Consider the following 11,758-nt stretch of genomic DNA (forward strand, 5'->3'; position numbering starts at 1 on the left):
ACCCACCAGCCACTCCTCGGAAGGAAGATGGGGCAATCTACTTCCGTAGTGATACTGCCTCAGAAACCCAAGGAGGGGTCGCTATGAGTCAGGTCCGACTTGAGGGCACATAACAACAACAACAACTGTCCCTTTTGTCTCCTGCATCATCATAATCTTTCCCACTCTGCTAGATCATTCCTACCAGCACATAAACATGCATCATTTATCTATTCTTTCTTAAAAGCAAAAAACAAACAAAAACAACTTTTCTTGATCACTTGCAGCCCTCCAGCTACCAACTCATTCCTTTTGCCCTTTAAGCAAACTCCTTATGGAAGCTGTTCACATGTGCTATCTCTACTGCCTCTCCTCTTAGTTTCTCTTGAACCCACTCCCACTATTTCTCCCACAACTCCACTGAAATAGCTCCTGTCAAGATCAGCTCTATATCGCTAAATCCAATGGTCAAACTTCAGCTTTCAAGTTAACCTACCAGCCACATTTGACCTTCAGTTGGCATCCAAGCCACCACTCTCTCAGGTTCTCCTCCTATCCCATTGGCTGCTTCTTCTCAGGCTCACTTCCTGGTTCCTCTTCCCTAAACATTCAGGGACCCCTTAGCTTGATGCGCCATCTCTTCTCTGTCTATCCTTCCTTACTAGATGATCTAAGTTTCATGGCTCCTGTGTATATTTCTCCAGATTAAAGCTCTCTCCAGAACTGTAGATTTATATATTGAACTGTCTTATCTCATTTTGATGTTTAATAGGTATTTAGGTATTTCAGACTTACATGTCCAAAATCTAACTTCTGAGCCCCACACAAAACCTTCTTCTCCCATATCTCTCTTGAACTCCATTCTTTTCAACTGTTCCGATCAAAAACCTTAGATCTCTGCTAACTCTCTTCTCTTGTATCCTATGTACAATCCACTAATAAATCCTGCTGGTTCTGTCTTTAAATTTATTTTGAATAGCATTTCTCACTCACCTCACTGCTCTTGCTTGAATGACTGCAATGGCCTCCTGACTCATTTCCCTGCGTCTGTGTTATGCCCCATCCTTCTGCCTGCAAGTCTGTTCCTGCGCAGATCAGTAACAGAAATCTCCAGACACCTGTAGCCATCAAATACTTCACATGGAGAGTCAGTGTGATGGAGGACTGAATTTTAAATCTATTTAAGTAATTTAACCTTAAAAACTGAAGATGGTACAGGACAGGGCAAATTTTTTTTTTCTGTAGTACCTAAGGCTGCCATGAGTCAGAGTTGATTTGACAGCAACTAACAATAATCACTAAAATTTCAGCTGTTTCTTTTACCTTTTTAATGTAATGTACCAAGAAATGTCAAATTACATAGTGTTTCACAGCACTGGTCTCTTCACACAGCAGCCAGATTGACCTTCTTTTGTGGATTATCAATATTCTTCAAAACCTTCTGAACAGCTTAGCATTTCAGTCAGCACAAGTCCTTATGATGGTCTCCACAGCCTTGTATTGCCTGCAGCCCTCCTGTTTGACCCATCACCTATCAAGCTCCCTTTACTTCGATCAACTGGTCACACAGGCCTCTGGTATTTCTCAAACCATGGAAAGCAAACTTCTATGTCATGACAAATGCTTAGAGTTTTCTCTGTAACATTTCCTCCCCAGATATCTTTACCTTCTACTCTCCTACCTCCTTCAAATCTCTATAATCAGTCGACATTGCATCAAAGATTCCTCATAACCCTTTAAAAACACTTCATTCCTACCTTCTTGTTGTTGTTAGGTGCCATTAAGTCAGTTCCAATTCATAGCAACCTTATGTATAACTGAATGAAACATCAACCGGTAATGTACCATCCTCACAGTCATTGCTTTGTGTGAGCCCATTGTTGCAATTACTATGTCAATCTACCCCTTTGAGAGTCTTCATCTTTTTCTCCAATCCTCTACTTTACCAAGCTTGATGTCCTACTCCAGGAACTGGATCCACCTGATAACATGTCCAAAGTATGCATGACAGAGTGTTGTCTTTGCTTGAAAGAGCATTCTGGCTATACTCCTTCCACGACAGATTTGTTTGTTCTTCTAGCAATCTATGGTATATTCAATATTCTTCACCAACACCATAATTCAAAGGCATCCGTTCTTCTTTGTTCATTGTTCAGCTTTCACTTGCATATGAGGTGACTGAAAATACTATGGCTTGGGTCAGATGTCCTCAAGGTGACATCTTTGATTTTGAACACTTTAAGGAGATCTTTTGCAGCACATTTGCCTAGTGCAATACATGGTTTGATTTCTTAACTGCTGCTTCTATGGACATTGATTATGGACCCAAGTAAATCCTTGACAACTTCAACCTCTTCTCAGTTTATCAGAAGGTTATTCACTGGTCCAGATGTGAGGATTTTTGTTTTCTTTATGTTGAGATGCAATCCATACTGAAGAGTATAGCCTTTAATCTTCATCAGTAAGTGCTTCAAGCCCTCTTAGCTTTCAACAAGCAAAGTTGTGTCACCTGCATACTGTACGATGTTAATGAGTCTTCCACCAATCCTGATGCCACGTTCTTCTACATATAGTCCAGTGTCTTGGATTATTTGCTCAGCATACTGGTCAAATAAGTATAATGAAAGGATATAGCTCTGGTGCAAACCTTTCCTGATTTTAAATCACACAGTATCACCTTGTTCTGTCCACATGACTGTCTCTTGTTCTATGTACAGGTTCTACATGAGTACAATTAAGTGTTCTGGAATTCCCATTCTTCATAATGTTATCCATAATTTGTTATGATCTGCACAGTTGAATGCCTTCACATACTCAACAAAACACAGGTAAACATATTTCAAGTATTCTTTCCTTCCAGCAAAGATCCGTCTGACATCAATAATGATCTCCCTTTTTCTACATCCTTCTCTTCTGAATCTAGCTTGCATTTCTGGACATTCCCTGTCAATATACTGCTGCAACCATTTTAGACTTATCTTCAGCAAGATTTTACTTGCATGTGTTATTAATGATATTGTTTGTTAATTTCTACATTCTATTGGATCACCTTTCTTTGGCATGGGCACAAATACCAATCTCTTACAGTCAGTTAGCCAGATAGCCATCTTCCAAATTTCTTGGCATAAATGAGTGAACACCTGCAGCATGGCATCTGTTTGTTGAAACATCTCAGTGGATATTCTGTCAATTCCTGGAGCCTCATTTTTCACCAATGGCTTCAGTATAGCTTGGAATTCTTTCTCTAGAATCAGTTCATGATCATATACTTCCTCCTGAAATTGCTGAACACTGACCAATTAATTCTTTTTGGTACAGGGACTCTGTGTATTCCCTCCATCTTCTTTGGATGCTTCCTGAATCATTCAATATGTTGTACATAGAATTGTTCAATATTGCAACTTGAGGTTCGAATTCTAATTTTTTTCTTCAGTTCTTTCAGCTTGAGAAATGCTAAACATGTTCTTCCTCTTTTGTTTTCTCACTCCAGGCCTTTGCACGTTTCATGTCCTTTTCACATGCAAAACACTTTCATTCCATCATATCACCTCAAAAATCTTATTTTCTTAGCTACATAAAACTACCTTTTACAGCTCTATTAGTTTATTTACTGAGTCTCTTAATAATGCCGAAGCAGTGTTGGTGACGTAGTGGGTAAGGCAGCTGTCTGCTAAACAAAAGGTCAGTGGTTTGAACCCACCAGCTACTCTGTGGAAGAAAGATGAGCCAGTCTGCTGTCATAAACATTTACAGCTTTGGAAACCCAATGGGGATCACTATGAATTGGAACTGATTCAATGGCAGTGAGTTTGGTTTCAGTTTTCAGTAATGGAGTCTTTATAGTACTATAAATAGCACTGAGATGCCTATAAAAACACATTACATACATTGATTGGATCAATTTATCTTCCCTTCACAAATGTATGAACGTGTCCATTTCCACATTCCTAACATACCAGTGTGTTATCAGACATTACTTTTGCCAATTTTTAGGTTAAAACAAAGTATCTAATTTTTGTTTTAATTTATTATGAGTAAGGCAGAAAGTCTTTTATTTAAAAGCTATCTTTTTAAAAATTAGATAAGCTGTTCTTTCATATTAAGATTGTATTAAATACCTACCATGTTTCTAAAAACTGCCAACCATCTAGAAACACATAATAACTTCATTTTAAATTTTAAATTCTTGACCCATGTGGAATTTACTTGGTGCAGAAGCTCCCCCCCCCCCAAGATGTCTACTGTTAATGAGGGAGGTCTGGTAGCATAATGCCTAAGGCACTTGACTTATAACCAGAAGGCTGGCAGTTCAAACCTACCAGCCACTTCTCAGAAGGAAGGTTGGGCAATCTACTTCCTTAGTGATACCGCCTCAGAAGCCCAAGGAGGGGTTGCTATGAATCGTCCAACTCACTTGATGGCATATAACAACAACTATTAATGAATAATCCACTTACTACTCCCACCCTGATAGGAAATGCTACTTTATCACTAACTTATTTGGGTCAATTTCTTAACTTTCTATTCAGCTCCATTGACCTGTCTATTCATGCGCCAGTATCACAGTTTTACTTAATTCATTATTAAAATTCTCTCCAGAGAATAAGTATAGCCAGGGAAAGAACGTCAAGTACTCCCTTCCTTCTCGTACTACCCTTTTAATTATTTTTTAATAATTAGTACAAAAGATTACCGACTAGTTGTAATATAGTGCAAATGAGGCTAAGTTACAGGTCGATTTTGGAATGGGTCAATTCATTTTGCAAATAGAAAAATTCCACAAACTTAAGAGTGTATTTCTAATTTCAGCCAGCCACCTAGAAAGCAATATATGTCGTTGAAAGCAAACTGAACTAGGGGAAAATGATATGGACGGCTCAGGGGATTATCTATGACCTCTATTTGAAAATAACTTAGCACTATCTTCATATTAGATTAATAAATCATAATTAATTTGAAAAGACAGCATATCTAACTGGAAATACAAAATCTGTAAGATAGGAAAAATATAGCATATATATGTATAATATACACTGATAGAAGTAGGTACATGGTGTTGAGGAAAATGGTAAATAAATAAGCCTTGCAATTACTCTGACCACCTTCATTCTCGTGTTTCAACATACTCAGATATCTTCCTCTTTCAAAAGAAGTTTCTATCCTATTTACAGTGAGCTACTACCTCACAGTTATTATTGAGTGCACTGCTATCAGCACTGTGTTCCACTGGTATATTCCGTCTTGTTTCATTTGCAGCCAATCATGCTCATCAGTGTTTGTAAGATTATATCCAAAGGCCACCACAATCATTAAATTTTTTAACTTCAGTGATCAGAACATCACTGTAATTGGGACAACTGTGAAACAGAAGACAGAAGTTCATATCTCCAAAGTACGTGTGTTCTGGAACCTCCCTCTCGGTATTCGTTTCCCGAATGGAAATCAAGCATTCCAGAGTGCACAGATTAGGGCGGAAGATTCCAAGCACTTATTTCTCTATATTATAGCCACGGAAGCAAAAACATGGATGATTTTGCAGTTTTCAGACAGAGGCTTCTAGAATTCCCCCAGATTGACCCCTTAACCAGAATCCTTCCACAAGCCAAAGATCCTTGAAATGGCCATACAAGAAGCAGCTCCACAGCCCTAATGTTATCCTTCTAAATAGTCAGTAAATCTTATATGCCAGGCTTTTCTACATGTCCCCCCTAGAAGTTCAAAGGTACTTTCTACATGTCCCCCCTAGAAGTTCAAAGGTATTCAAAGTAATGTATTTTTACTCAGAGGATGGATCATAAAACGGCTAGTTAGCTAGTTCCCTCTGTTTTTCAGAATCACATATGCCCTGGCTTCTTCAATTTAAAAGGAGAAAACCGTTTCTTTGGAGAAGCCATTTCTTCTCATTACCAGAGTTAAAACCCTGCCTCTTTCTCAATCCTCTTTTTTTAAAAAAATTTGTATTGTGGTGAAATATTATTAACAAACATGTCAAACATTCGTATGTCTATGATTTAGTGACATTAATGACATTCACCAGGGCCTCTTTATGTTTTTAAGCCAACTCCTTAATTCAAACTCTAGTATCTGGAATCTTATAAATTTTCACTTAATTCATCAAATCTTAAAGCTAAAAGATCTTAGAAATTGTTTAGCAACTCTCACTAGGTCTCTTTTCTGGGTCCTTTCCTTTCCTATTTGTGAAAGACCCATCTGAAAACATGTGTCTCATCTACAGATTTGATCCTACTGCATTTTCACTGGCTTCTTTCTCTTTTTAAAACAAGTCATTATGCCTTTTTTCTTTCTCTTTTTAAAACAAGTCATTATGTCTTTTTTCTACTACCTTGCTCAGTCAAGGAAATCCTTTAATTCATAATATTTTCATTTGTCTTCCAAATTTAATATGCTTAATTAAATTTTTTTATTTTTGGACAATGTATCTTCTGATTAACAATTGACTAAGTTTACCTACCATATGCCCCAAAACACTGTGGTTCTCCCATTCCTTCAGAGCAATTCTTCTCAAGTGTGACTGATCACGCACTGGCTCGGGGTGTGCGGGGTTGTGGGGAAGGAGAAGGCCTTCTAATCAAAATACACACTGGACAATCCTACTTCCGTAGTGATACTGCCTCGGAAACCCAAGGAGGGGTCGCTATGAGTCGGGGCCGACTCGACGGCACATAACAACAACAACAACAACAGGTTCCACTAGCCCATTTTCAACTGCTTTTAGCATCACTATCATAACCAATACCCCCACCAGATGGCACACAGACACCGTTTGTAGGCCTAGTAAGAGAGAATGAGGGGAAAGCAGCACATTTTATCTCATCCCAACAGCCACTGACTGGCTTATGCAGATCAAGGCAGCGGGGTGCCAGGACAAGGATCAGAATTTATGAGCATCAAAATACCCTTAATTGAAAATTATTCTCATGGAGAAGCTCACTTCTCCTCTTGGATGGTAACCTTCCACAGACAATGTTTAGAAACAAATCATTTGACATTTACAGTCAAGTGAAATATTTTTTCAATACTTATAAAAGGTAACAATGATGGTAGAGGAATTTAAACTGAAAAGTCAGGTTCTTAAAATAAGCTTAGGATTTAGGAGGCAAACTCAGATAGACCAAGGGACCACCTGTGAATTAGAGCACCACAGCAGTTCTTTTCCTTAGCAAATTAAAAAAAAAAAAAGGGAATCATGGTATTCCATATGACATGTACCACACCAGGTACAACATATTAAATATCATATTCAAAATTGTAATAAAATTACCAATATTCTTATTTCAACAAGATTGTCCACTTGAGGGCTATTACCTAAGCTATGTTCCTATCAAATTGTGAGGAGCAAAAAATCTCAAAAGTTAGACAGAATGTAAACAAAACCTCTTGGTATTAAAACATTATCCAATAACAGAGTTTACAAATATTTATAAATAAGTTCTACTGTCTACCTGGCACATAGTAAGTGCTCAGTTCATGGTCTCATCATTATTCTATCAGGGAAATTGCCGAGAGAGTTGCCAAACTGCACCACCAACGCACAAACTGACCAAAACAACGCTTCCTGATGATGGTCTCCAGTTTTAAGAGTTGTGATCCAAAAATTCATTTGAAAATTGGATGCTTGAAATTTGGTTGGAGGCAACAATGTTAATATAAAATAAGTTCCTGGATCGACTTAAAAAATAGAGTTAAGTCATAATACAATCGAGGCACAGTACCCACACTCTTTCACCTGCACTTAAACAACAGTGTAAAAGGCTCAGGAAAATATAGGCAACCAGGCAATCGTACTTTATACCCCATCTCAAAGATAAAAGATTTCCAAATAGTGGTTAATATTTCTGTACAGCAGGGGCCATCTAAATCAGTCACTCTCTGTGTATTCTGACTTCAGGAAGAATGAACTGGTGAAGCTCAGAGTCTTCGGAACCTCAGTTTTGTGCTAAGGACTGGATGGATATACAGGGCAATAACCATGGGTGTTTTACTCCTTAAGTCTTCTTTCAGCATATACTTTAAAATAAGTCAATGGCTGACAGAAGGGTTTATTAGACTTCAGGAATTATCTCTAAATGACAGCTGCGTTAGGAAAGGTGTGTTTTGTTTTGTTTCTGATGCTGCCAAGCAATTTCTAGGTCCTAGGCTCAAATTGGTCTGGTTTCTCATATATATGTATAAATTTATTGTAAAATAGATATTGGCTAATCATATATAGAGAATATGTATCTATAGTAGAATAAAAACTAGTATGCTTTTCTTTGTTATAATCTGAACACATACTTAGTTATGCCATAGTAATTTTCTGCCACAGAGACAGTGGGAATCGCTCTTAAAATAATTCAACTGATTTGTTCTTAATTTGAAGGGTTAACACTCTCAACTATTTCTGCATTTCTACTGATGCTGTTTTCCATAAGAGTTGCTTATTATCATATCTTCATTTATAATTGTGATATACATTTTTATACCTACAATCTACGATGTGGTCATAGTTATATTTCATATGTGGGACCACCAACTTTTTTTTCCAAAGTTGTCTAGTTCTTACTTTAGTCAAACTTGTGGTTTGACTAAATCCATGTAAGCTACTTTACCTTTCTTAGAGAAAAAAATCCATGTGTTACATGTAACTATTCCTTAAAAGAGCAAAACTGATGATCTTGCCTCAAAATCTTACTTTGCTTCAAATAATGACAGAATTTAGAGATTTTGAGGCAGGATCATTGTTTTGATTGAGATACGAATTTTTAGTAGAGAACCCATTTGTTCTATGTATGTTTTGCTCTTTTAAGATTCTACCTAAGAGCAAGAGAAATTTCTAATAAGCTCCTTGAATGTGGATATTTTTATCTTTTCAATATTTAACACATTAAATATTGAGAAAACAATACAATATTTGATCTACATATAAATTTTGAACTATACACCTCAAAGAATTTTTTGGCTATTCAAGCAGTATGTAATTTTTACTACTAGATTTTCAGAGTAAAGTATGGCAAATATTTACTAAATGCCTCATATGAACAACCTGGTGTTCACCAGTTTTTCAAGAGCTGACTTGAAGAAATGCAGAAAATTAGAAAGTGTATGCATAAATGTACATTACACAAGAGCCCAGAACTTCTTTTTGTGTTACTTTTGTGTTACAAAAGGAAAAGCGTTTTCCATAATTTATTATGAATTCCACAAATGCAAAAACTTCTTTTTCACTTTGGCTGTTTTCATTACATGCATATTGCCTCCAAGCTCTTCCATCCCTTCAGTTAGCAACCAACCTAAACTCACTGTCTTTTTAGAGGCAAATTGCAACACATCACTTCAATTAAACTCAAAATATTTCTGCCACAATTCCTATTCAAAGATCTTTTGGAATAAGTTTTCACACTCTTCATAGAAGACAAGATGACTTATTAATATATACAACTCATGTTTCATATTTCAAATTCATTTTGATCCTTCGTAACTATCGTGCACTTACAAACTTTTACATCCTTGGAGCATTCCCTATGTATTTTATAATGCCTTAACTTTTTTAAAGAGTACTCTAAATAATCCAATGATCATTTTTTTCCATAAATTAAATGGCCTAAAATAAATTTTCCCGCCTTTTCATTACTGACACACAATTTTTGAAGATGGAAAAAAAGTCTCTCCAAAAGGTTTGTTATTTTAAATTATGTGACTCTAATACTAATTTTCAAATCTTGAGTATATAAATAAATTTTAAATGACTAATTTTATTTATTCACTGATCAAGTCAGATTTATGACCTCCCCTCCCCATTCCAGCTACTGTGTTTTGAATGCAGCAACCTCAATTGTAACAGAAGAAACATCTGTTGCTTTTTTCTTCATCAGGGCTTTCCTAACTGAAAGAAGGCCTTCTGCGCCTGGCCGCCCTCCCACTCCCCCAACCTACCCACACTAAGTGCCTTAAAACTTTTTTTTTTTTTAAAGTAAATGTTATTATTTAAAATTTTGCTGAATCTCAGAGTTTGTGAAGAAAGATTCACTACTTTTTATTAAGCTCAAAGAATGACTAAATTCCATATACATCAAAAAGAGATGTATGTGGCTGATGTTTAATTGTAACTAAAATGCAGACTTCAAAAGTATACTTGATCAACTGAATCAAGTTGTCACACATTCCAGGCTCACTCAGAATTGCTCAGAGTTTTTTCTTCATGGTATCCAGATTCATATAGAATACTGTATGCTATATTTTCTTTGCCAACTCAAAGCTAACATAATGGCAGTCACTGCCCCAAGAGGCAGACACCAAATGGTGCCACCCACACTCTCACACTGTGCCTCATAATAAACCATAAAGCAGTGGAATGCACCGGTCCCTTTATGAGCAAACAATGCCTGAGCTTCATTAGAATACAGCTGACATTTTCAAAGCACAAATACTTTTAAGAAAAATGTACTAGAGAAAAGGAAGGAATGAAACAGTTATAAAAGCTAAGAATATAAATAAATATAGTCAAGTGTTGGGTTTATTCCTAATGATCCTGAGGAAACATATTTTGCTGCTGATAAGTTAAATGTTCCATAAATGGAAAAAAATGTAATAGTTAAGAGCAAAGTTTATTTTATTAACTACTGGAAAGAAATGAAAGTAAAGATTATCATTTGAATTGCTTTCAGAAGTAGTAACATTAAGTATCTTTAAAATCATTCAATTCCTCAACTGCTTCTTTAGCTCTTTGAATGAAAAACACTGAGCTCCAGAATTATTTTCACATTTTAATTATATTATATAAGTAACTGAGTGATAAACTAAGCTAACTCTACCCCTCCCCCCCAGCCCACCCCAACCCCCATGTCCTGTAGTTTTCCTGTCTGCAACAAGCAGGGACGTCTTGATTTCAACTTGCCCTTAGGTATTTATCAATTTAGCATTGCTGCTGTTTAAAGAACATAAAGCAAACACTGCAAAAACTCACCCAGCAATAAGAAACAAAATGATCTCTCTTACCTGGTCTAAGGAAGCATGCCTCTCACTGCAGTACCAACAACACTCTACAGTCTTTGTTACCATTCAGTGGAAACTTGAGACTGTGTCAGACATAAGCAATCGAGCTCAGAAAAGCTCCATTTTAAATACTCCCCAGTAAAACGAAAAAGATGCTCAAGAAAACTGTTCAGTTAGTTAGTGGCTTTAAAAAGACATCTGAACACTGTCTAACATAACAAAGACACCTCAAAAGAAACTGGAAACTGAGGTCTGAACAGACCAAAAGCAGCCTTTTAAGGAGCCTTAAAAGTATTGCTTTCTTATTAAAGTTTTTTTTTTTTTTAAAATATGCTTCAAATAAAAGGGGTGAAATGGTGAAATGCCTAACTCTAAGCTAACAATTCTCTAAAGATTACTTGAATTTTAACTAGCTAAAAAACAAGGTTAAACTTACTCATGAAAGCCGAATAATTCGAATGATATATTTCATGGTATTTGCTGGCTCTGTAACAGTCATGAAGCAGGAGATCTGAATGCATCTTGAAAGCAGAGCAAAAGCGCCGTGAGTTACAGAAAAACAAAAATGGGAAAAAACGCTTGAAAAGTTGGTCAAGGCTTTTTGAACCTGTAATAACTGTCCACCTCTTCTGAAGGGGGGTGTGGGGTGTGGAACAGCCCTGGCCCAGCCCCCTGAGATAGGAGGCTATGCTTCACTGCCAAAATGAATGACAGCCCATTTCTGATATCAACACAGAGCAGCTTAGTTATGTCTATTTTTTCCCGTTACTTTCCTCACACAGAAATT

General features: G+C 36.7%; 1 protein-coding gene across 1 annotated transcript in view; it reads right to left on the reverse strand.

Moving 5' to 3' along the window:
* TFDP2 (transcription factor Dp-2) overlaps positions 1-11,492 on the reverse strand; it is a 135,821-nt gene extending 124,329 nt beyond the window's left edge. The window contains exon 1 of the mRNA XM_007947535.2: positions 11,408-11,492. Within this exon, the coding sequence (XP_007945726.2) occupies positions 11,408-11,492 (85 nt within the window). The remainder of the gene's footprint in view (positions 1-11,407) is intronic.
* Positions 11,493-11,758: the final 266 nt, after the last annotated feature.

This window comes from Orycteropus afer, unplaced genomic scaffold (genome assembly GCF_000298275.1).
Source record: "Orycteropus afer afer isolate SDZICR_OR568_19922 unplaced genomic scaffold, OryAfe1.0 scaffold00188, whole genome shotgun sequence".
Classification (NCBI taxonomy): domain Eukaryota; kingdom Metazoa; phylum Chordata; class Mammalia; order Tubulidentata; family Orycteropodidae; genus Orycteropus; species Orycteropus afer.